This window comes from Pelodiscus sinensis, chromosome 3 (genome assembly GCF_049634645.1).
Source record: "Pelodiscus sinensis isolate JC-2024 chromosome 3, ASM4963464v1, whole genome shotgun sequence".
Classification (NCBI taxonomy): Eukaryota; Metazoa; Chordata; order Testudines; family Trionychidae; genus Pelodiscus; species Pelodiscus sinensis.
Window position 1 is genome coordinate 197,437,895 of NC_134713.1, and position 24,719 is coordinate 197,462,613.

A 24,719-nucleotide genomic window follows, 5' to 3' on the forward strand; every position below is an offset into this window, starting at 1 on the left:
CTTCTTGATTTGATCTGAGGAAGTGGGTCTGGCCCACGAAAGCTCATCATCTAATAAACCATCTTGTTAGTCTTTAAAGTGCTACATTGTCCTGCATTTTGCTTCTGCTTCTTGTGGGAGAGAGGAGTATTGGGGAGCTTGTAGCTGCTGGCAGATGGTCTTCTCTCCCTTTTAACCTTGCCAGCTGGCTGCTGCTGCCTCAGCAGGTCCAGGAAGGTAGACTCATCCAAGGCAGGATGGGAGCATAAAGGAGGACTCAAGAAAAACCAATTCCCCTTAAACTCTCCATGCCACACTTCCTCTCAGGACAAGAACTTACCCCAGAGAGTTTGGGAGGCATCACAGAGGAAGATTAGAAAACAGCAGCAAGTGTATAAAATAGCCCTGCTATTCACTTATCAAAGACCTTCCCAGGGTGAGACTCATCAGAACTCTGCCATAGTTTCATGTGAAAACTTGGACCCAACAGAGACTGGAACTGATTGGGGAGGGAAGCTATCCATAGTATATGCTGAAAAATACTGGGCATCATAAAGACATGAATATTACTGAAATGCATATTCTGAAGGGTGTGCAACACAGGTTAGACCCCCAGCTGGTGAAAATCCACATTGCTCTAATGTCTGCAAGTTCAACATTGTCTTTAATGGACTTATACGGATTTACACAGGCTGAGGCTAGGGGCCCTGAAGTGCACACACTGGCCATGGATCCCCATATGCCTGGTACCTCATATGGCCAAGCAGACCTGTTAGTAGTTTACAGCCATTTCGCCCTAATGTAAATACTGATGTAAGGTGCAAGGCAGTGGAGAAGAATCAGCCCATTATCCTTCAAAGTGTATAGTAGAATCATAGAACCTGAGGGCTGGAAGAGACTTCAGGGGATTATCAAGTCCAGCCCGCTGCCCAAAGCAGGACCAATCCCAATTAAATCAACCCAACCAGGGCTTTGTCAAGCCAAGACTTAAAAACCTCTAGGGATGGAGATTCCACCACCTCCCCAGGGAACCCATTCCAGTGCTTCACCACCCTCCTAGGGAAATAGTTTTTCCTAATATCCAACGTAGATCTCCCCCACTGCAACTTGAGCCCATTGCTCCTTGTTCTGCATCTGTCACTACTGAGAACAGCCTCTCTCCATCCTCATTGGAACCTCCCTTCAGGGAGTTGAAGGCTGCTCTCAAATCCCCCCTCACTCTTCTTTTCTGCAGACTAAATAAGCCCAAATCCCTCAGCCTCTCCTCATAGGTCATGTGCTCCAGCCCCCTAATCATTTTGGTTGCCCTCTGCTGGACCCTCTCCAATGCGTCCACATCCTTTCTGTAGTGAGGGTTCCAGAACTGGACGCAATACTCCATATGTGGCCTCACCAGAGCCGAATAAAGGAGAATAATCACTTCTCTAGATCTGCTGGCAATGCTCCTCCTAATGCAACCTAATATTCTATTCGCCTTCTTGGCTACAAGGGCACACTGTTGACTCATATCCAGCTTCTCATCCACTGTAATCGCCAGGTCCTTTTCTGCAGAACTGCTACTTAGCCATTCAGTCCCCAGCCTGTAACAATGCTTGTAAGTAAGACACTCATGAGTTTGACTGACACCAGCCTCATCTGGATGCATGCATTTGATAAACCCATCTGTGTGATGCACACTTTACAAAGTATGCACATCTCCATGGGAACTTTGCACATGATGCCTGTCCTGACAGCTCCTTTCCACACAGGCCTGCTTTAATGTGTGGGGAAAGCTGTTGGGAAATCACAAGGTGTGCAAGAGGGCCTGTTCTGGAAGAAAAGCAAGTAACCTGGGGACAAGGGATGCAGTATGAGAAAGGTGAGGAAGGATACAGCACATGGACACAGAAAGCTGTCTGGAAAGGGATCCAGAGTCTGGTCAAGGTCTACATGGATTCCTGTCACTGAACTGAAAACCTAAAGAAATTCTGGGCCAATAACACTGTCAACCTGGGGTGAAAGGTAAAAGAATCTAGCACATGCTTCAGGCAAACATTGCTTGGAGAATAGGCAGATGATGACCCAGTGCCTGTGAGGTGAAGTAGGCCAATTCAAATCTTAAAATATATTTTAGAAATATGCACCTGTCTGTCTGTGAGACCATTTGTTCAAGAGCTAGGACCAACAAATTTGGCATGCAGCTTTCTCTTATCATAACTCACAGCAAGGTCAGGGGTTGGTTGTGCTAGGACAAGAGGATGTGCCTGGAATTTCATTGTTTCTCATAAAATAGAAAAGGAGTCTGGCAGAAGGGACAGTAATACTGCAGACTGACCACAGGCAGGCAGCAAGGAGCCAGAGATGGAGAGTGGGACAGCTATAACCCCATTGGTCCAACAGGGGTTTGTTTAATTTAATTTAATTTAATTTAATTTAATTTAATTTAATTGAGTTTACCTGTTTGTATTTATCTGTGTGCCTGTCCCCCAGCCGGGTAACATTTACCCTCTCATGGCTGTGCCTGTTGGAGCTGCAGTGGCCATGGAGAAGTGCTTCTCACCTGGCTCAATGCTGTCAAGGTGAGAAAGGGCTGGGGTTGTCCTCTCTTCACAAGGCAGCCTCCATACCGAACCCCTCATCCCCATCCTCACCCAAGAACAATGATTTAAATGAAGAAAAAGAAAACTTATTTGAGTTAAGGAACCAAACAACACTAGGTACATTTTCTAGTTAGAAATAAGGCTCCAATTTTTAATAGTGAGGGTGATTAACCACCGGAACTAAGTGAAGAGATGGATTCACCAACTCTTGAAGTCTTCAGATCAAGTCTGGATACCTCTCTGGAAGACCTGCTTTAGCCAACTCCAAGTCACTGGGCTCAGTACAGGAGTAGCTGATGGGATTCTTTGGCCTGTGATATACAGGAGGCCATACTAGAAGATCTAGTGGTCCCTTTGTGCCTAAACATTTATCAATCTGTGATCCCTACTCAGTCTCCTCAGGAAGTCAAGTGAAGATGCTGAAGTAGGCCAATTCAAATCTTACTATATATTTTAGAAATGTGCATCTGTCTGTCCATCTATGAGTTCATTTGTTCAAGAGTTGGGACCACTTGCACACAGCTCATTGTAGACCCTGCTATTGAAACTTGGTATTCCCTGAACTCAGTATAAACAAAAGGTGTGTAAAAAGAAAATCTCTAGAGTCAGTACATAAACACTCAAAAGCCATAGCTTTGTGTCAATGAAACAGTGGTCCTAGACAATGAAGTTCAAATGTATACCTTGAATGCTGATTACAGTAGAGGGAATTGGATGCTCTCTAGCATGGACCTTCCTGAAGACAGGTTTGCCTGACAAAGTGATGGGCAGAAGATGAGTGGATGGATCATAATGACTTGGTGATGTTAGTGAGCTCTATTTCTATTTCACACAAGGTTAGTGTGTTAGATTCCCATTGCAGACACTCTACCGGTTTGCTCTCCTGTACTGCTGAGAAAAAGCAGACCCAGAGATGAGGAATCCAAGAGATCGCCTTGTAGTCAGGGTGGCAAGCTAGAGACATCTATTTCCAGCACAGCTGGGCAAGTTCCAGCTCAGTGGCACTGGAAAAAACTTGAAAATTGTAGGTGGTGTTATTTAATGTTTTTACCTGTCCTGGTTTGGGCTGGTGCCTCAAGGTCTGATTCCATGTGCGCTTTTCAGACAAGCGGCCAGGGAGATCAGAGGTACATGAAGTACCTTGTTAGCCAAAAACTGTTTCCCTTTGTCTGACTTTGGCCCTCCTCATGCAGAGTCGCTCAGTGCCCCTTTCATCTTCTTACTAAGGGGGCTCTTCCCTAAGGCAGAGCTAACAGCAGAGCAACACTTCCAAGCTGTACACTAACCAAGGAGGCACGTGGGTCTGCTCCCTACTGGATAAGGGCAGAGATTTGGTGCCGCATGCATGGCCCACACACAACCCTGTGAATACACCTGCATGCTTGTCTAATTGTTTGTTCTAAAGCTTCAGAGGGGTAGCCAAATTCATCTGTAACTGGAAAAACTTAAAAAACAACCAATAGTCTCGCAGCACCTTAAAGACTATCAAAACATGTAGATGGTGCCATGAACTTTCATGGGCACAGCCCACTTGCCATTCTAATCTCTACTGAGCCCAGCTCCCCACTGCCTGGTGAAGCTTCTCTGGTCTGTGAAGGCAGCAAATCTCCATGCTGGGATGCCCTAGCACAGGGTCTGCACTTCAGAGAGCACAGAACTGTCTCTTCGACCAGCCCCTAGTGCAGACAGTTGTGGGGAAGAGAACGTGGCTGGAGTGCTACAATACTCCAGCTATCTCAGCTGATCCTGTGGCCCTATGGGGTTGTTGCAGGCAAGGGTAAATTAGAGCTAATGTGTGGTTGCTGTAATGCAGGCTGAGCTCTGAGCAGGCCATTAGGCAGCCCAGACTACAGGGAGATGCAGCAGTGGCATGGCATCCTTAGTCCCACACCAGGCTGCAGCAGGAGGCAGGAGTGTCTTCTGTGCAAAGACAGTTCCCTAGGTCATGTCACTGGGTTTGCAGGAACTCCTCTGAACATGCTTTTCAGATGGGCTAGCATGTCTGATGAGCTAATGCTCACACGCCAAAAGCACACAGGTGCTGCTCCCCAGCTGTGCCATAGCAGCCCTGCCTTTGCCATTCCAGCTCTGGCAATGATCTAGGATAAACCATCCTTCCTCTCTCAGAGTGTGTCTACACTACCACCCTAGTTCGAACTAGGGTTGTTAATGTAGGCAACCGAAGTTGCAAATGAAGCCCGGGATTTGAATTTCCCGGGCTTCATTTGCATCTTGCCGGGCGCCGCCATTTTTAAAGCCCCGCTAGTTCGGACTCCGTGCCCGCGGCTACACGTGGCACGGAGTAGGTAGTTCGGATTAGGCTTCCTATTCCGAACTACCATTACTCCTCGTGGTATTTCTCACTAATCCCTCTCTGATAAAAGGGAAACAGACCCAGCCAGCCATTTTTGCTGACAGAGAAATGCAGTTACATGGCCCCCAGCACCTGGGGACAGGGATCTAATCCCTATTCTTCTGCGGAGTCTGGACACAGCTCTCAGGGAAGGTAGCGGGTGTCCTGGTGACTTGTACAGCGCCATGCATGCTGCCTGCATTTAGGGCAGTATGCTTGGGGCAACAGGCAGCTGGTCTGTGAAGGGGGAGCTGGTTTTCAAACTGACACAGAGGCAGCAGCGCAGAGTGGAAGGGGGCTCCCCAGGAGTGGGGCTGGAGCACACTGGCTGCCGACCTCACCCCCGGGACTATAGAATAGGCGAGTAACCAATAAGAATTAATGGGGTCAATTGACTATTCAATTAACTGATATTTAACAGCCCTACTGGACAGATAGTCCCTCCTGCTGCCACAGATACACTGCTATGCTGCACACGCATCTCCCTGAGCAGGAAACCAGCTCCAGCAGTAGCCTGGCCCTGGGAGAAAATCCCTCTGTGGCAGGACTGTGGACAGCCCGAGGCTGCCTCCCACAGGACCCTGTGCAGGAACCGGCTGGTGTGGCACAGGGTGCTGGGGTCCCAGAGGCTGTGAGAAGCAGCCCAAGGAGAGGCTGTGGCTCATTCCCCCCTCCCCAGGGCTGTGAGTTCTGCGCTGAGGTAGTCTTCCTAGTAAGACGTATAATCCCTGCAGCTGAAGGACCGGGGTTACTGTGAAACAGGCGTGAGGTTAAGGCGATACAAGGCACATCACTCGCTGTTAGATGGGGATGTGCTACCACTAGCAGCTCTCCGCAGGTGGCAAGGAAACGGAACAGACTTTCTTACCATTCAGATGTTTCCCTCCATTAAAAAATAAACAGGAAATAAAGAGAGAAGAGCATAATGAGCACCAGCAGTTAACAACGCAGAGAGAACAGTAACATGGGGCAAGGAGGGAATCAGAAATCCATACCTGTTATTGTGAAGCCACCTAAAGGAATCACAAAACAAAAGAGAGAGAGAAAGAGAGACAGCAGATTAGCATCTATTTCACATCATGACAGTGATATTCATCTCGCAGCAGCCTGCCCCCTGAGCAGTGGCCCACACACTCCTGCCAGTGTGCTCTGAAGGGGAACGGCTTACTAGCCGTCTGTCTCCTAATGCTGGCAGGGACTGTCCCCTGCCTCAAGTCTACACGGAGTGGCATGGCCCCCACACACCCTGCCAGACCTCTGAATGTAGGGCTCTGAATAGGTGGGGGGGAAGCAAGAGACAGCAGGCCTAGGGGCTGGATACATGCCAGCCTCCCTCCCACCCCACGTGGCTTAAGACAGCAACTCCTGGATCAACTTCTTCCACAGAGTCACCCAAGAATCACGGGGACAGCTGCAGCCAGGGCCCCCGCCATGATCACTCGGGGAAGGTGGTTTGCTCCTTGCTCCACAGATCCAGGAACCAGCCTCCCTTCTGCCCTGGCACTGTGGACCCTATGGAGTCCCAAGGAGGCCAGCGACAGTACTACAGAGTCCTTTAGCCTCCTCTGCAGCTGCTCAGTCCCCAGGCAAACCCCACTGTTCATAACAGCCACATGGCTAGGCCACGGCCATGGCTGCCCCCAGGATCTCAGCTCCTGCTATCTCTTCCCAGGGACAGGTGTGGGTGGGGATGTGGTTTTCCTTGGACCCTCTCTTGCAGCACACAGCCTGGACTAGTGGCCAGCCTCCAGTGGGGTACAGGCTGTTCACAGGGCTGGTGCTGTGGAGATGGCTAACCCTCCCTTCCACCCATGGTAGCCCTCTTTGGGATATGGGTAGGGCCGGGGAGAGACACGGGTTCCTAGGTTCATTCTGGCAGGTTCTACCCTAGCAGTGGCCAATCTAAGCCCAGTATGGGCTGTGCAAAGCACTTTAAAGATTCAGAACAAAGCTGAGCTGTGCAAATCTATTCCTCCCATGCAGTCCAGGCACGAGACACAGGGTATTTCTAGGGGGTGGCAGTGGCTAGAATCCCACAGTAGATAAGATCGAAAGCCCCACAGCTACTGTCCCTCCTTTCAAGCCAGCTTTGCCCAAGCGTAGGGCACAGACCAGAGGGAGGGATGCACAGAACTCAAACTGATGCAACGTCCTCTCATTTAAAGCAAGTTACTCTTCTGTGAGTCTTTCTTTATGGGGGGAGGAAGAGAACATTTTCAGCAGTAAAAGCACTGCTGGGGTGGGTGTGAGAGGACCATGCACTAAATCTCAGCTGAAGCTGGGTAGCTTTAGGACTACATGGAGGCCTGTTCAAGAGGGATAGATTCAACGGCGGGGAAGAGGAAGGGCCCTTCCACCACCATGTCCATGAAACCACTGAGTGCTCAGACATCTCTAGAAACATTCCTTGTTTACCCACAGCAGGGTCAAAGTTCTGTTCCTATTGAGTTACCACTGCCCAGAGCAGCAATTTTTATAGTGGTCCAATGCTCACAGAAATGCCTGAGAGTGTTTGCATTGAGCCAGTGAGCTATGGCTAAGGCCTGGGTTTTGATTTTCCAAGGTAGCCTGCAGAATGCTTTAGCTTCACTTGGGCTCCCTCCTCCCATCTGGTGTATTTGTGCCCCCCCCCCTTGGCATAGCCTGTATGTGGGGTTTGCAGGCTGGTTTTGCAGGGTACCCTAAGGAGGCAGCATGCTGTACCTGCCACAAAACAGCACATAGCGTTTTCTTGATGCATTTAGTAAGAGTATGGCCACCCTGGGGAGTCATAAGGAAGGAAGGGAGATTAAAATACTATCACTATTCTGGGCTAACTCCTTATGTGCACACACGGATTCCCAAATCAGAGCGTGCACGGGGCAAAGTATTCTGGCCAGAATGGTGCCAGGTAGTTCACACATTCTGTTTCTCACCCCTACATAACAGGATGTGGATTAGTTTGCACAGCTCAGTTCTGTGGATCATTTCTGAAACTCTTAGAGCTTTCTGCAGCTTTTTGTTACAGATGAGCTCATTGTACCCAGTGAAATGGATCAGAAGGATAGTAGGACACCTGAGGAGTCAGTTGTATTGGATGTAGCCACTAGAGACCAGAGTCCAATACCCATGCTCCCATTCAGTAGAGAGTAACCCCTAGTAATCCCATTGGGATTACTTGTGGAGTTACTCAGTGCATGTAAGGGTGGCAGACTATGACCCTAAAAATGTTTATTGTTTAGGATTTCCAAAGGCACTAGCTACCCAAATCCCAGTGAAATGATGTTCCTAACCCCCGTAGGCACCCTTGTCATTATAATTAATGCCACTTTCATTTATGTTTTTAGCCATTGTTCCCTACTTTGACACAAGTGTTCATGTCTCAGCTAAAATTTTTTGGAGCATATACCCAAAGAAGAACTTTATCTAAATAACCTGGGCTTAGTAAATGGTATAAACAGCCTTTAAAGAGATTCTCATGAGCAAAAAGAAAAATCAAACAAAATAATTTCTACCAATATACAGACACACTGGAAAAATGGAAAAGAAATACAAGAAATGCAGCGCTTACCAAGCTCATTCAACAACAGGGCTGTGAAGGAGACAGGCAGAGACAAACACAGAAGAAGAAAAGTAAATGAATAATGAAATTAAAAGGAACATCCATGGAAAGACTCCAGCTCTCAGGCCCAGATAATGCAAATCTGCAAAGTTTCAGGATACCATTAGTACCCAGAAAAGAGCATTGAAAATAATTCACCAGAAACATTTAATTAGTGTAGGCTGTGAATTAAAAGAAAAAAATCATGTCACATACAGTAATAAGGTATAAAAGACAAACTAAAAAAATGCATTTCCCACCTCTGAGCCCTGTATTCATGGAGCACCCATGAACTGAATGGCAGTACTGCCACAGGCTGAGGAAAGAAAATGTCCCCAAAGGTGTAAGTAGGGGCTGTTTGTTGGATTCTTTTACTTTCTCTAATAGTCTAAATGGAAAATAATAATTACCTGATGGCCTGATTTCTACAGGGAATGCAGAATGAAAGAAATACAGTTTGTGCTAGGGCCTGACTCACCAAATATAACACAGTATTTAGCCTGTCATTTAGCAAAATAAGAGTTTAAGCCCTGATAATAAATAACTGTATCATTTAGCATTCAGGTAGCACCATGGATCTTTGAAGAGCTGAACACTCTAACTAATTACTTCTAGCTATACTCTAGTGAGGTATTAAGATCAGGAAGCATTAACCCTTTTCAAAGGAAGGGAAACTGAAGCATACAGAGAATCAGGCCAATATTTTCAAAAGCAGCTGCTGCTGCTGTTAGGTACCTTAATTTTTGGCATACCTAAGTCTGATTTCAAAAGCTGAGCTTACAGTATTGCCAGCCCCAAGAGTTCAAAAGTTTTATGTCAGTCCTCAAAAATTGGTTTAAAATCATGAGATTTTTAAAGAAATAATATATTATGTTTCTTTTAATTTTCCTGCTGGCTACTGGGCTTTAAGGAGCTTTGGCTTCACATTTTCAAGCCTTCCCCTGTAACCATGAGAGTTAAATGAAAGCTGAGACTCTCATCATGTTATCACTATTCCAGCAGCAGGAACTTTAAAAACACTCAAGACTCACAATAAAACCGTGAGAGTGGACAACACTGTGTCCATGCTATGTCAATGGATAGCTTTTAGTGTCAATGGTTCATTTTATCTTGGTGACACAAAATGATTTTAATAGTAGTGGTGCAAATCCTACTCACTGGGCTTCTATTGCACTGTGCTACTGTGTCAGATTTAGTGGAATTTTCCATGAGCCAATAATCCTATGGGGTATCCATCTAGACACAAAGCAGGGGGGTCCATGTGCAATGCTCTCTCTTGGGACAAATGCAGCCCTCTCCGAGGAATCCATCTAATGCTATGTACTGGCAGCTTCTCCCCTTTCAGTGTCCTAGGCTAGAGAGGGAGCAGGAAGCCTCGTGCTTCCATGCAGGAGGCAGCCAGAAGGATGCAGCTAGTTCTAGCTCAGTACCTTGGAAATGAAGAGGCTCGCACTAATGCCTAGCAGCACTAAATGTTATGAGGCTGTATTTCTGGATGGATCAGGCCATAGTTCACATTCCGCTGGGCACCTTGAGCAGGTGGGAGGAATAGCAAGGTGTACCTCTTTGTCTAAAGGCTATAGGTGAATAAGGGCTAGGCTCTCCTCAGTATGCCACGAGCACCATGGGGCAATTCACTGGTCCCTCTATGCACAGCTGGCATAAACTGACTGGGGAAAACTGCTTGAAAGCCGCAGAGCTGGCAGCCTCTCTCATCTTAGGCATGCGGTAGCACTTGTACTCTGGCTGGTGTCTAGTGAATTCAGCTCCTCCTCTAGCACAGCACGCTGGCTCTTGCTGCCTTCTTGCGCATAGCTCTTCCAATGCAACTAACCTGCTAGGAAATGCTGGTTACAGTACAAGGCAGGGATGTCTGGCTGATCCCTGTGCTCTCAGACTGCCTGATAAATGCACTAATTGCATTCATCCCTTTCCTCCTCGCTCTCCTAGAAATGCACTCTGAGAAAGATGTGCCTTTGACCAGGACTAGAAATGTACCCAGCTGCAAGAAAGGCCTGGATCCAGAGCCACTCAACAACTCATTGTGTGAGCAAAAGTTAGTTTTTCCAAAGGCAGAATTGTTTGAACAAGATAAAATGATGCATTTTACTTAAGTAAAGATTAATCGGATTGAATTTCTTGTCTGTGTCATTTATTAAACTAATGCAGATTATTCTCTTCTTTCTTTTGTATTAACTAGCTGAATTATTCGTTTAAAATCAGACAGCTAGCAGTGAATAAATATGTTGTATTCCATTTTTTCTGTAATAAGGGTTGGGTTTTTTGTTTGTTTGTTGTTATTGTTGGGGTTTTTTTTTGCTTACAGGAGCTAACTTGCTTGCTTGTCTATGTGCATCTTTTCTTATGGGTTTCTTATTTCCTTATGGTTTTGATTATTTGTGTTATTATACCAGATTATAACAGCTTCCCGTGGCTCCCCTTGGCTGCAAACAGCGAACTACAGCCAATGGAAGCCACGAGGCTCTGGCTATGGAGCCAGTAAATAAACAAACTGGAGTGGCTAGTTAGTAGGTTCCTCAGAGTGGATCCATGGACAACTTTGAGAAACACTGACCTAGATGATGAGCTAAATGAAAAGGGGAAAGGAACTAGAATAAACAGTATCATATTTCAGCTGAAATACACTAACATTGGATAGACATTAAGTTATTTTAGCCCTCGATCCAACGAAGAACTTCAGCAAGTGTGAAACTAAGCATGTAGCTCCCTTCACTGAAATGGAACTACTCATGTGACACATACGGGGCCTGATCCATGCATGTGCTGAAGCCCATCTCTATTTAAGGCAGCAATTATGGAGACACCTAATTGTAAGCACATCCTTAAGGCTTTCCTGAATGAGGGCCACGCTTACTTGCTTAACTGGTTCAGGGCCTTTGTCAGCAAATGAGCTAATTTTGTCTATAAGAAGGGAAGCCTATTTCTTTGGGGTGAAATGCCAAGGTGCAAGGAGTCCAAACAACACCCTTTGCACCACTGCTGTCCTGCACTATGTTTGGGAGAGGGGCACAGGGTGGATGTGCTGGATGTAAGAACCCGACAGCATGCCTATTGTGATGTAGAGGTAGACTTCATGGTGAGACCTAACAGGCTAGCATGGAAGGGTCATTAATGGTTGCCATGGCTGGACTGGGGGAGGGGCTATGGGATCTATGTTTATGTTGTCCCAGACTCCGGACTCCCACATAGAGGGCATAGGTGAGATAACACCACTATTCCAGCTGGCCCCCATTTAGCAAAGCCTTTAACAACGTACCTAAGTCTCAGACTCAGAGATTGGAAGGTGAGAAGGGACCATTATGAACACCTAGTCTGACCCTCCATATAGTAGAGCCAGGAAAACTCATCCAATGCTTTCTGCATCAAGCTCCTGCCTTTGTATGCAGCTATAGAATCTTTCCTGGAAAGAAAAGTGGTCTTCAAGAGACTCCACCCAACACATCCCTAACCTAGGAAGTGTTCCAAGAGTTAATTAAGTAGGCTGAAAGTCAAAAATGTGCATCTTATTTCTAGTCTCATTGTGTCTAGCTTCAGCTCATTATGCCCTTTCCTACAAGATTATGTTCTTATGTTCTTATTAAAGAATACTCTATTAGTTAAAATCTCTTCTCCCATTAGATACTTGCAGACCATGAGCAAGTCACCTCTTACCCTCTAATCCTGGGATTCAAAGGTTAAAGAAGGGCTCAAGTTCTTTGGTGAATTAGGGCCTAAATTACATGATAATAATATTTTATAATACAATCTAATGATTCTTAAGGGAGAAGATATTACCTAGAAATTAACCAGGAAATCAAAGAGACAAAATGCGGCTAACAACATTTGGGTTTTTTTCAAAGTCTGTTTTATTGCAACTAATTATTCAGGAATATTATGTTATTGCTATAATGCCCTAATTAGCTATCAATAATTCATGAAATGAATCACTAACTTTTTAGGAAAAGAAACTTCTTAGAAAAATTAGCAGCACTTTACTTGTTATGAATATGTTTGCAGTTGCTTTAGTGCAGGGGTGGGCAAGAGAGCCTCCACAGGCTGAATTCGGCCCGCTAAGCTGACTGATCCGGCCCGCGGCCACCCTGCCTTTCCCCTGTCCTCAGGCCAAATGAGACCTGGGGACGGGGGAGCGCACAAAGTCTCCTCCCCCACCAAGGGCATGTGGTGCCTACAGTGAACCGCCAGCTGTTTTGAACAGCTGGAGGTTCACTCTAGGTGCTGCGTGCCCCTTGCAGGGCAGGGAAAGGGGATGAGAACGTTTGTGTTCCCACACCCCCAGGCAGGAGCAGTGCATGAAGTCTCCTCCCACTGCCAGGGGCACATGTCACCCAGAGGGAACCACCAGCTGTTCAGAACCAGCTGGTGGTTCTTAGGGGCGGGGGGCAAAGACTTCACACATTCCCCCTGCTCCCAGGCCAATCAGGATCTGTGGGCATGGGAGCAAGGGAAGTGTCTTGGCCCCATGCCTTCCACCTGAGGCCCTGCCCCTTCCAGGGCAGCATGGGGCCACTTCAGAAATTTGTGAAGTGCCCCCCCTTCTAAAATTATTGCCCACCCGTTTTAGAGAAATGTTTGAATTTTATGTGTTGGACACGCTTTTCATTACGTGTATAAGAAGTACTTTCAGAGCATTTTACCTATTTACTTCTGATGCCCTGGATGAAATCCTGACTACAGACATTCTACTGGCATTGCCTAGTTTGGAACTACTTTCATATCTCACGGTATTCTTATTACCAATGTAAAAAATTTAAAAACATTGTGTTAAGAATGTGATTTTGACTTAACAGGACTACTTTATCTCCTGCTAAAAATGATCCAGTATCCTCTTCTAATTAAAAAAGAGACTGCTTCTAGATTAAAATAATATTTATATATGCAATCTCTGTGCTGTATATTTTGAATACACAACTGAAATGTCTCTGTGATACTGTTGCAATAGTTATTAACAGTTTAGGATTCACACTCTCTGTTCTCACATTGCATGTGCTGGAATCTCAGACCCACTTTAGTATCTATGATCCCTTTGTGGGGGTTTAGAGGCTAAACTCCTGCTTGACAGCACCTCTGCAGTGTGTGTAAGATTATCCCTTTCTAGGTAGTGTGCAGAGGACATGAATCATTAGTGATTTATTCACTGGATTGTTTTTATTTATTGCCTCATAAGTGGGAGTAGTTCACAGATGAACACTTGACAACAGTCAGCTTGTATTTAGTGCCAATCCGGCATCAGTGGAAGCAAGCCAGAGGGACCAAAGTATTCCCCCCCAAACAATAAAAAGGTAAAGTTGCTAAGCTTGAGAGGAGATATGGCAAAATCTTTGGAAGCCAAGTGCGAGGAGAGAGCAAGTGTGAGAGTAGAGAGACAGAGAAAGCAGACTACAATTTCTCGAGAGTTTGTCTGGTTTTACTCTCACACCTTTCATTCCTCTTCGTAGCCATATTGGTTCCTCAAGCACAAGGTAGAAACTGCACTCTTTCTCATACTCCTCTCGGTCAAGTATTTTAAGGGTAATGAATTTCCTGTGGGAACACAAGACAAAGGCAAAACAAATGGTTGGCGTCACACACTCATGCGTTAAGTTCAACCAGGCGAGATGGTTACCAAGATGATATGAAGGGAGGCGCATATCTGCCTCAGTTACTTATGTCAAAGAGCAGAAAGTCCATTGCTTCACCTGGTCTGTTTCATTCTGAAAAGGAGCCACTCCACACACGGAACTCTGGGATAAAGTAGAGAAGGTTACTTTGTGGGATGCTATTGTTCATGCATTACAGCAACATTAGATGGAAAAGGAAATCTGAACACCAGAGGGTTGCAGCCAACCTGCATTTGGAGTCTATTCATAGCTTTGTGCTAAGTATCTGAGCCATCCAAGAGGATGGACTGGGGGGTTTTGCTTTTAGGAACAGTAGCACCCCAGCAATTTCCTTGACTGATGTAAGTCTTCATAGCTCCACTGAAATCAATGGAGCTACGCTGATTTATGCCAATTGATGATCAGGCCCGTGACGTCTGAATTTAAGTACAGAAAACCGAAATTGGAGTCCAAAGGTCAAAGAAAAAGGTTCCCAGCTCTAGGCACTGGTGGCTTGGCTCCTGCTCTTTGACATAGATTAAGCAAGGCATGTTTTAGATTGCATGTATTGGAAAGTGCCAGGCATCCATGAGTGATCAGGACAGGTGCACACAGGCTGGGCTCAGCCTCAAAGCAGATCCCCCACCTTTCTTCTCACTCATCTCCACCAGCCGGGGCTCCCCAATCTCAAGGTAGAAGGTCTTGTTTTTCTCATACTCCTCATCATCAATTATTTTGACTGATATGGTTTTGCTGAAACAGAGAAGAATAGAGATTCAAGAGTAAGAGGAGAAAGGGAGAGTAAAGAAAAGGAGAAACAGGATGGAGGACAGAGTTATCAAAAGGAGATTAGTTTGGGCAAAGACTCATAAAGCAATTATCTCAAGGTGCAACCACAGAGCATGCTACAGCATTCTACAGTAAGGCTCAGGTGTGACACTGAAATGCACCTTTGGAACTCTGGGGCTGAGGTCACATCTGAACTGAGTAGAGGCAAACTCCATGGACAGGTATGGAATCAGCACCATCAGTCCAATGGCTGCACCTCTGGATCGTCATAATATGTGAAATATATGTGGTCATTGCCAAAGTAACCCTCTCTGAGAAAGGAGCGGATTGCCCGTAAGCCACGTGAGGTCCCCAAGGAGGAGGAGAGATGAAGCACATGAAATCCCACAGAAGATGCAAAGGCCCCTCTCTCAAGTTAGCCTACCCCAATGAAAGCTAAGGAAAGTTAAAAATGAGCAGCAGGCTCCTCAGAGTGAGAGACAGAAAAGCAGAAACCCTGATAAGATGGAAAGGACCTTCCTTTTGAAAGCCCTACTCTGGGCTTTCTGTAGAATGTGTGTGCATGTACTCACGTTCCCACTGCAGTACTACTGTCTCAGCCAGGTCAAGGGTGTCTGCATTGGCATGGAATGGAAACAGGCCTGGTGGGATAGCAGCTTGGAGGTCCCATCCTTTCCTGTTCCCATGGGCTCTAAATCCAAAGGGGAGCATTGGCTGGGGCCACTTGGCCGTCACTCTGTTAGGCCAGCTTTACATGTGCTTGCTCCCATCTGGAATTCATACAGGACAGAGTCTTTCCAAAGAGCGATCAGTCTGTGGCCTTTTAAAAACAAGCACAGCTCCCAGCCTCGCATACCTATGGGAGCCTCCCTGAAGTGGGCTCGGACAGTGTCACCAGGAGATCTGGGCATGTTGGTCCCTGGCTCTTGCTGCATCACTGTGATTGTTGCTATGCACAGGCACAGGTTTAGTGCTGAAATATTCTCTCATCCACCAAAGACAATGAGACCTTTGCTTACACACATACAGAGTAAGAACTGAGGGCTTCACATTGCACCCTCTTGGGACCCATTCTCCAGACTCCAGGCCTTGCAGGAGAGGCGTTCCGTCTCTGCAGTCTGCTCCCATCCTCACAAACCTGCAGGCTCCATGGAGTCCTGCTCTCCAAAGCTGGGAGGGATAACTGAGGAGAGGGATGCTGTTTGGGCCCCAACCTGTGGGGAACACTCTGCACCCCTCTCTGTGTGGGGGATCTCCATCTCTTTAGGGAGTGGCATGCGATAGCCCCTGCAGTTGTAGCTCTGCAGGGGCCAAGAACCACCCAAACCTCTCCTCAGCTGCAGATCCCCACAGAGCCAAGCAGATCTGCAGAGATATGAGGTTAAAGAGGCGAGCTGCAAACCATGCTGCCAGACAGAAAAGCTTGGAAGCAAGATCCGCCCCCACCAGGTGATGCTTGTTGAGTTCTTTCTCCTCGGCTGGCAGGAGAATAGGACCTGAATGAGGATGCTGGAATTTGGCCCAACGTGCATGGCCCGGTGGCCCTTAATGTCAGACTCCCACAGGCTAAGCTCCTCTTTGACATATGAGCCCCACAACTTCTGACTCCATCCCCTCCCCTCCAATCCCACTCTTGGGAAAGACTTACTACCCTGATGCCCGCAGTGAAAAGCCATTAATGCGAGACATAACTGAAACCAACCATTCTCCCCAGGAGTGAGGATCTGAGGAAATAACCTTACAAAGGGCTAAAACCATTTTCAGTAGGCAAGGATCTCTTCTGTGGAGAGCAGACGTTTACCTGTAAAACCACCACTTAACCTACTTGCCTTCGCCTTTATGTACTCTCTGATTTGTGACAATTCAGTTGGCCTGCATTAGCCCAGGCTATTACAGCCTAATGATTCAGCCTCTGCTCTTCCATTATCTGTAAATGGTGCCTTTCGTGTCCATATTAGGTGTCCATATTAGGCTGGCATGTGACGTTCAGAGACGTGAGGCAGCCTGGGTCTCTGAGCAAGGATGGACTCTGTGACCTCACTATATAAAAGCCACAGGCTTCAGCTGACATTTGAAACTCAAAACAAACTAATCACTTACCCCCTCGAAGCTAGCAGAGAATGTTTCAATGAGAATGTTACAGATGAAAACAACAGTCGCTCACAGACACAATGTGCCCATGCATACGACAATGCATTCAAGTCTGATTTTAAAGCTGTCTTTTTTTAAGCCAGTGGCCGATAGGTTTCTATACCTTTCATAGCATCATAGAATTCTAGGGCTGGAAGAGACCTCTGGAGGTCATCAAGTCCAGCTCCCTGCCCAAATAGGACCAATCCCAATTAAATCCAGAGTCTCAAAAACAACCCGGACATTATAATCAAACCAGCTGACAAAGGGGGTGCTGTGGTCATTATGAACAAGTCTGACTATGACCAGGAGGCAACTAGACAACTCTCCAACAACACATTTTACAAACCTCTCTCCTCTGATCCCACTTTAGAATACCGAAAGAAACTACACTGTCTCCTTAAAGAACTCCCTACCTCTACTCGGGACCAAATCCACACAGAAACACCTTCTGAACCCCGACCAGGATTGTTCTATCTGCTTCCTAAAATCCATAAACCTGGACACCTCGGACGCCCCATCATCTCAGGTATCGGCACGCTCACTACTGGATTATCCAGCTATGTAGACTCTCTTCTCAAACCCTATGCAACCAACACTCCCAGCTATCTCCGAGATACTACTGACTTCCTGAGAAAACTACAAAACATTGATAACCTCCCTGATAACACCATCCTTGCCACCCTGGACGTAAAAGCTCTGTATACCAACATCCCACATGAAGATGGATTACAAGCAATTAGAAACACTATCCTAGAGGATACCACTGCCAATCTGGTAGCAGACCTATGTAACTTTATTCTCACCCACAATGATTTCCAATTTGGGGACAACTTATACCTACAGATCAGATAGAGGAGGTATGATCTTTGAAAAATCATGGCAGACAGGGGAGATTCCAGAAGACTGGAAAAGGGCAAATATTGTGCCCATCTATAAAAAGGGGAATAAGAACAACCCAGGAAACTACAGACCAGTCAGTTTAACATCTGTCCCAGGGAAGATAATGAAGCAGGTAATTAAGGAAATCATATGCAAACACTTGGAAGGTAATAAAGTGATAGGGAATAGCCAGCATGGGTTTGTGAAGAACAAGTCATGCCAAACTAATCTGATAGCTTTCTTTGATAGGATAACGAGCCGTGTGGATAAGGGAGAAGCGGTGGATGTCATATACCTAGACTTTAGTAAGGCATTTGATACGGTCTCGCATGATATTCTTATTGATAAACTAGGCAAATATAACTTAGATAGGGCCACGATAAGGTGGGTGCATAATTGGCTGGATAACCGTAGTCAGAGAGTTGTTGTTAACAGTACTACATCCTGCTGGAAAGGGATAACAAGTGGAGTTCCGCAAGGGTCTGTTTTGGGACCCGTACTGTTCAATATCTTCATCAATGATGTAGATATTGGGATAGAGAGTACGCTTATTAAGTTTGCAGATGACACCAAACTGGGTGGGGTTGCAACTTCTTTGGAGGATAGGGACATAATTCAAAATGACCTTAGCAAGTTAGAGAAATGGTCAGAGGTAAACAGGATGAGGTTTAATAAAGAGAAATGCAAAGTGCTCCACTTAGGAAGGAACAATCAGTTCCATACATACAAGATGGGAAGCGACTGTCTAGGAAGGAGCATGGTGGAAAGGGATCTAGGGGTCATAGTGGACCACAAGTTGAATATGAGTCAACAGTGTGATGCTGTTGCAAAAAAAGCAAATATGATTCTAGGTTGTATCAACAGGTGTGTTGTAAGCAAAACTCGTGAAGTCATTCTGCCGCTCTACTCTGCACTAGTTAGGCCTCAGCTGGAGTACTATGTCCAGTTCTGGGCGCCACATTTCAAGAAAGATGTGGAGAAATTAGAAAGGGTACAGAGAAGAGCGACAAGAATGATTAAAGGTCTAGAGAACATGACCTATGAAGCCAGGCTTCATGAACTGGGCTTGTTTAGTTTGGAAAAAAGAAGATTAAGGGGGGACATGATAGCGGTTTTCAAATATCTAAAAGGGTGTCACAAGGAGGAAGGAGAAAATTTGTTCCTCTTGGTTACTGAGGACAGGACAAGGAGTAATGGGCTTAAAGTGCAGCAGGGGAGGTTTAGATTGGACATTAGGAAAAAATTCCTAACTGTCAGGGTGGTGAAATATTGGAATAAATTGCCAAGGGAGGTGGTGGAATCTCCCTCTCTGGAGATATTTAAGAACAGGTTAGATAGACATCTGTCAGGGATGGTGTAGACGGAGCTTGGCCCTGCCTTGAGGGTGGGGGGCTGGACTCGATGACCTCTCGAGGTCCCTTCCAGTCCTATTATTCTATGATTCTATGATTCTATCAGTGGCATAGCCATAGGTACCCGCATGGCCCCACAGTACGCTAACATCTTTATAGCTGACTTAGAACAACGTTTCCTCAGATCCCGTCCCCTTTTATCCCTTCTCTACTTATGCTACATTGATGACATCTTTATGATCTGGACCCATGGCCAAGAAACACTGGATGCGTTCCATAGAGACTTTAACAACCTACACCCCACCGTCAATCTCAGCCTGGACCATTCTACATGAGAGATCCATTTCCTGGACACCACAGTACAAATCACAAATGGTAAATTAGATACCACTCTCTACAGAAAACCCACTGACTCCTACAGTTACCTACATGCTTCCAGCTCCCATCCAGGACACACCATACGATCCATCATCTATAGCCAAGCCCTTCGATACAATTAGGTTAGGTCCATAAAAGGCTATTAGCCAGGGGATAAAATGGTGTCCTTGGCCTCTGTTTGTCAGAGGCTGGAGAGGGATGGCAGGAGACAAATCGCTTGATCATTGTCTTCGGTCAACCCTCTCTGGGGTACCTGGTGGTGGCCACTGTCGGTAGACAGGATACTGGGCTAGATGGACCTTTGGTCTGACCCAGTACGGCCGTTCTTATGTTCTTAATTGTGTCTGCTCTAATCCCACTGACAGAGACCAGAAACTTCAGGATCTCTACCAAGCATTTATAAACCTCAGTTACCCACCCGGAGAAATAAAAAAACAAATTGAAAGAGCCAGACAAATACCTAGAAACCATCTACTTCAAGACAGACCCAAGAAAACCAACAATAGAACACCACTTGTCATCACCTATAGCCCCCAACTTAAACCCGTACAACACATTATCAATAAACTACAACCTATACTGGAACAGGATACTACCCTCCGAGAGGCTCTGGGAGACAGACCCATAGTCTTCTATAGACACCCTCCTATCCTCAGGATGATTCTTACCAACAACCACAGGACATACCACACTAATACCAACCCTGGAACTTTCCCTTGCAACAAACCCCGGTGCCAGCTTTGTCCACATATTTATTCTGCTGACACCATTATTGGACCTAACCATGCCAGTTACAAGATCAAGAACACATATTCCTGTTCATCCAGAAATATAATTTATGCCATCATCTGCTATGTATATTAGACAAACTTCTCAGACACTTCGCCAAAGAATCAATGCACATAAAACAGACATCAGGCTCTTTCACAGAGAGAAAACTGTTGTTTGCCATTTTAACCAGACTGATCATTCTCTCAATGACCTTAAAATATGCATATTGCTTCAAAGAGATTTTAACTCCAGACTTCAAAGAGAAGCCTCAGAACGGTCATTCATGCTTACATTTGACACTTTACGTATGGCCCCTAACAAAGATGCTAATTACCTCACCCATTACAAAGATGGCTTCTCAATTATCAACCTTAATATCATTACCTCACTGTCACATTACCGAATTTGAGGGAAGCAGCCAGATCACTGCTGCACCCATAGGTGGGGGTGTTGGCCCCAAAAATGGTATAAAAGGGGGCCATGTGAGGTGTTGAATAGAAACTTACTGTCTGCTAATCCTATGTATGCTATTCATGTGATTGTACAATGTCTGTGTGTGGAGTTATAAGCATGTACTTTGTGTGGATACTGGATATTTCTCTGCATGTGGTTGAGCATTGGGCAGAGCCCAGCCTATGGACATGCTAATTAGCGAGGCTCTGTGGGACAATAGCACTCAATGGGCCAAGGACACACCTCAAGAATGAGTCCTGACACCTAAGGGCTACCAGCAGGGAACACAGGGATAGGCCGCTGGCCAGGTGACCTGCTGCAGCCAAGAAGTGACCAGGAAGGATGTATAAAGATGCCATGTGGTTGACTCCATCTTGGTACTCAACTCAGCGACTTCATCCCAGAGGCAGCAGTGCAGGGATCGAAGAGCCGGAAAGAACTGTGGACCCATCCTGATCCTAGGATGTGCAACAAGGACTTTTAAGCCAGCAGCTATAACATCTCTGCTAGAGCCCGCATCGAGAACTGGGAGACTCGATGCATGTAATGTACTATCCTTTAACAACCTTACTCTCATGCTTTTCTTTATTGTAATAATAAACCTTTAGATCGTAGATTCTGAAGGATTGGCTCAGCGTGGTTTGTGGGTAAGATCCAGAGAGTAAATTGACTGGGATCGGTGGCTGGTTTCTTGGAACCGGACAGGACTTGTTCGGGGAAGGTGAGATTGGGTGCTAGGACCCCTCACCTGTATATGAGGCCATCTGGGGCACAGATATTGCTGGGCTGTCGGAGGGGTTTTGCTCGTGAGGCTTCAGGCAGGCAGCTGAAGCGCTCTGTGGGACTGGTTGTGGCCTAGTTGGGAAGGCTTCCAGTTTGGGGGCTAGAGAGAGCCCCGGATTTGAGCAATTCGCCCTGAGCGGACACCCTCGGCTGTGCCCAGACCCGGCCCAGTCTGTCACACTCAGAGACACTAACCTTTCCTCCCTTTTCCCCCCCCGTTCTAAAATCTGATTTGATAATTTTAAATGTGTTCACTTTTTTTTGATTGTATCACTTAGGTATATATGGTCGTGCCAATTTTCTTCCACATATTGATCTGAGGAAGTGGGTCTGGCCCATGAAAGCTCATCACCTAATAAACCATCTTGTTAGTCTTTAAAGTGCTACATAGTTCTGTCTTTTGTTTCAGCTAGACCAGACTAACACTGCTGCATCTCTATCACTATTTCCAATCAATACTTCCTTAACTTGCTGGCAAGAATTTTGTGGGAGACCATATCAAAAGCTTTGCTAAAATCAAGGTGTATCACATTGACCAACTTTCCCATGTCCACAGAGCCATGACAGAAGCTAATCATGATTGGTTAGGCATGACTTGCCCTTGGTGAATCCATGTTGACTATTCCTGATCACTTTCCCCTCTTCCAAGTGCTTCAAAATGGATTCCTGGAGGATCCCCTTCATGATTTTTCCAGGGACTGAGGTAAGGCTGACTGGTCTGTAGTTCCCTTCTCTTCCGGTATCTCTCCCGATCTCCATGAGTTTTCAAATACAATGGCCAAAGGCTCTGCAATGACATTTGCCAACTCCCTCAGTACCCTCAGATGCATTAAATTCGGACCCATGGATTTGTGTATGTCTAGTTTTCTAAATAGTTTTAAATCTGTTCTTTCTACACCAAGGGCTGTCCACCTCCTTCCCATACATACTGTGTTGCCTAGTGCAGTAGTTTGGGAGCTGACCTTGTCGGTGGAGACAGAGGCAAAGAAAGCATTGAGTACTTAGGCTTTTCCCACATCATCTGTCACTAGGTTACCTCCCCTCATCCAGTAAGGGCCCCCCACCCTCTCTGATCACCCTCTTATTGCTAACATGCTTGTAGAAACCTTTCTTATTACCCTTCACATCCCTTGCAAGCTGCAATTCCAATTGTGCTTTTGCCTTCCTGATAGTTCCCCTGCATTCTCGAGCAATATATTTATACGCCTCCATAGTCATCTGTCCAAGTTTCCACTTCTTATAAGCTTCACCAAGGATTTCCCCGGGAAGCCAATCTGGTCGCCTACTATATTTGCTTTTCTTACTGCACATCGGGATGGTTTCTTCCTGTGTCTTTAATAAAGCTTCTTTAAAATACTGCCAGCTCTCCTGGACTCCTTTCGCCTTCATGTTAGCATCCCAGGGAATCCTGCCCATCAGTTCTTTGAGGGAGTCAAAGTTTTACTCTCCTTTCTTTCTTTTGTCAGGATCCGGAAATCTACTATCTCATGATCACTGCTTCCCAGGTTGCCACCGACATCTACTTCCCCTTTCACACTCTGGGAACTCAAAAAGGAGATTCCTTCTGAAGGCTAAGGCAAGAAGAAGTGGAGAAAGCATCAATGATGGCAGGCTACATTTTAAAAAGCAACATATTTGTTTTTCAACCCCAAAAAATTTTGATTGTACTTTCATCATGGGCCTTAATATGAAAACCAACCCGTGTGTCCACATCCTTAGCCACACTAGCCACCTAAGACTGTTTGTCTGCTATGACTGAATTTATTGTTGTAGCAATAACATGAGTCTGAAGGCTTAGAGCATGCACAGAGCACAGCTAGAGAAACAACGAACAAACACCAAAGCCTGGCACCATCTTACTGGCAACCCTAGCCACTTTTCAGAGTTTTGTTATGTACCAAGTACAGTGACAGAGTAAGTGGACATGAAAACACAACGGAGATGGAAAAGGTTTGTTAATGTTGTGCAGGCAGGAATCCCCAAATGGTGCTGTCACACACAGGTCTCTGAGGCCGTGTCCAGACTCAGGGGTTCTTTCGAAAAAAGTAGCCTTTTTTTCGAAAGAACTTCCCCTGCGTCCAGACGCAAGCCGCGTTCTTTCGAAATTATTTCGAAAGAACGCGGCTTTTCTTTCGATGGCGGTAAACCTCAATTTACGAGGAAGAACGCCTTCTTTCGAAAGACTCGCTGGGTGCTCTCTTTCGAAAAAGCGGATTTCTCTTTCGAAAGATCCGCCTGCAGTCTAGACGCGATCTTTCGAAAGAGCCTCTTTCGAAAGAAGCCTACAGTCTAGACATAGCCTGAGTGTGCGGCCCACAATAAATATGTAGAAACATGCAGCAGTTAGTTTTGTGCCGGGCCAGATTTACCCCTTACGCATTCGGTACACCACTGATCCAGCAGCAGAGTGAGGCTAAGGCAGCCTCTCTGCCTGCCTGGCTCCGTGCTGCTCCTGGAAGTGGCCAGCACGTCCCTGTGAGCGCTGGGAGAAGGGCTGAGGAGTCTCCACGTGCTGCCCCCATTCTAAGTCATGACTCCCATTGACCAGGAACTGCAGCCAAAGGGAGCTGTGGGGGCAGTGGTTGCAGGTGAGAGCAGCATGTGGTACCTTCTGCTCCCCCCAAGGGCCACAGAGATGTAGTAGCTAAGTTGTGGGAGAGGTGCGGAGCCAGGGGAGCCTGCCGTAGCCTCACTGTGTCATTGACCGGGAGCCGCCTGAGAAGAGGTGAAAGTGCCCTGGTGTGGCACTCTGGCAAGAAGCCAGTTGGCTGGGATGCTTGGCTGTGGTGGGAGGGGCCGGGCGCTCCCAGCCCGGCTCCTGGCTTCCTGTAGGGGACTGAGCTCAGGTTAGAGGGGTTGGCTGGGGACGCACCCCCCCACTCCAGGGCTGACCCTGGCCTGAGCAGCCCCACCTGTGCTGCCATTTCGGGAGGTGGGAGGGGCTGCAGCCACACATACCATGTCCCTATTGCTTTTCCTGCTTCCTGTGACTAGGGAGAGAGGGAAAGGGCTGAGCCTGCAGGCTCCCTCCTCTGCCCTCTTCTGGGCAGCCAGGAGCCAGAAGGATGCAGCAGGCTGGGCACTTTGCCCTTG

General features: G+C 46.5%; 1 protein-coding gene across 6 annotated transcripts in view; it reads right to left on the minus strand.

Moving 5' to 3' along the window:
• SLC8A1 (solute carrier family 8 member A1) overlaps positions 1-24,719 on the minus strand; it is a 308,663-nt gene that overhangs the window by 37,231 nt on the left and 246,713 nt on the right. For 3 of the 6 annotated variants that reach the window (XM_075925818.1, XM_075925817.1, XM_075925816.1), the window contains exons 3-5: positions 13,929-14,032; positions 5,907-5,924; positions 3,242-3,310 (exon numbers count right to left, since the gene is read on the minus strand). In XM_075925818.1, the coding sequence (XP_075781933.1) occupies positions 3,242-3,310; positions 5,907-5,924; positions 13,929-14,032 (191 nt within the window). Of the gene's footprint in view, positions 1-3,241; positions 3,311-5,906; positions 5,925-8,461; positions 8,483-13,928; positions 14,033-14,734; positions 14,842-24,719 lie in introns of all 6 variants that reach the window. The other 3 variants (XM_075925822.1, XM_075925819.1, XM_075925821.1) reach the window with 3 other exon arrangements.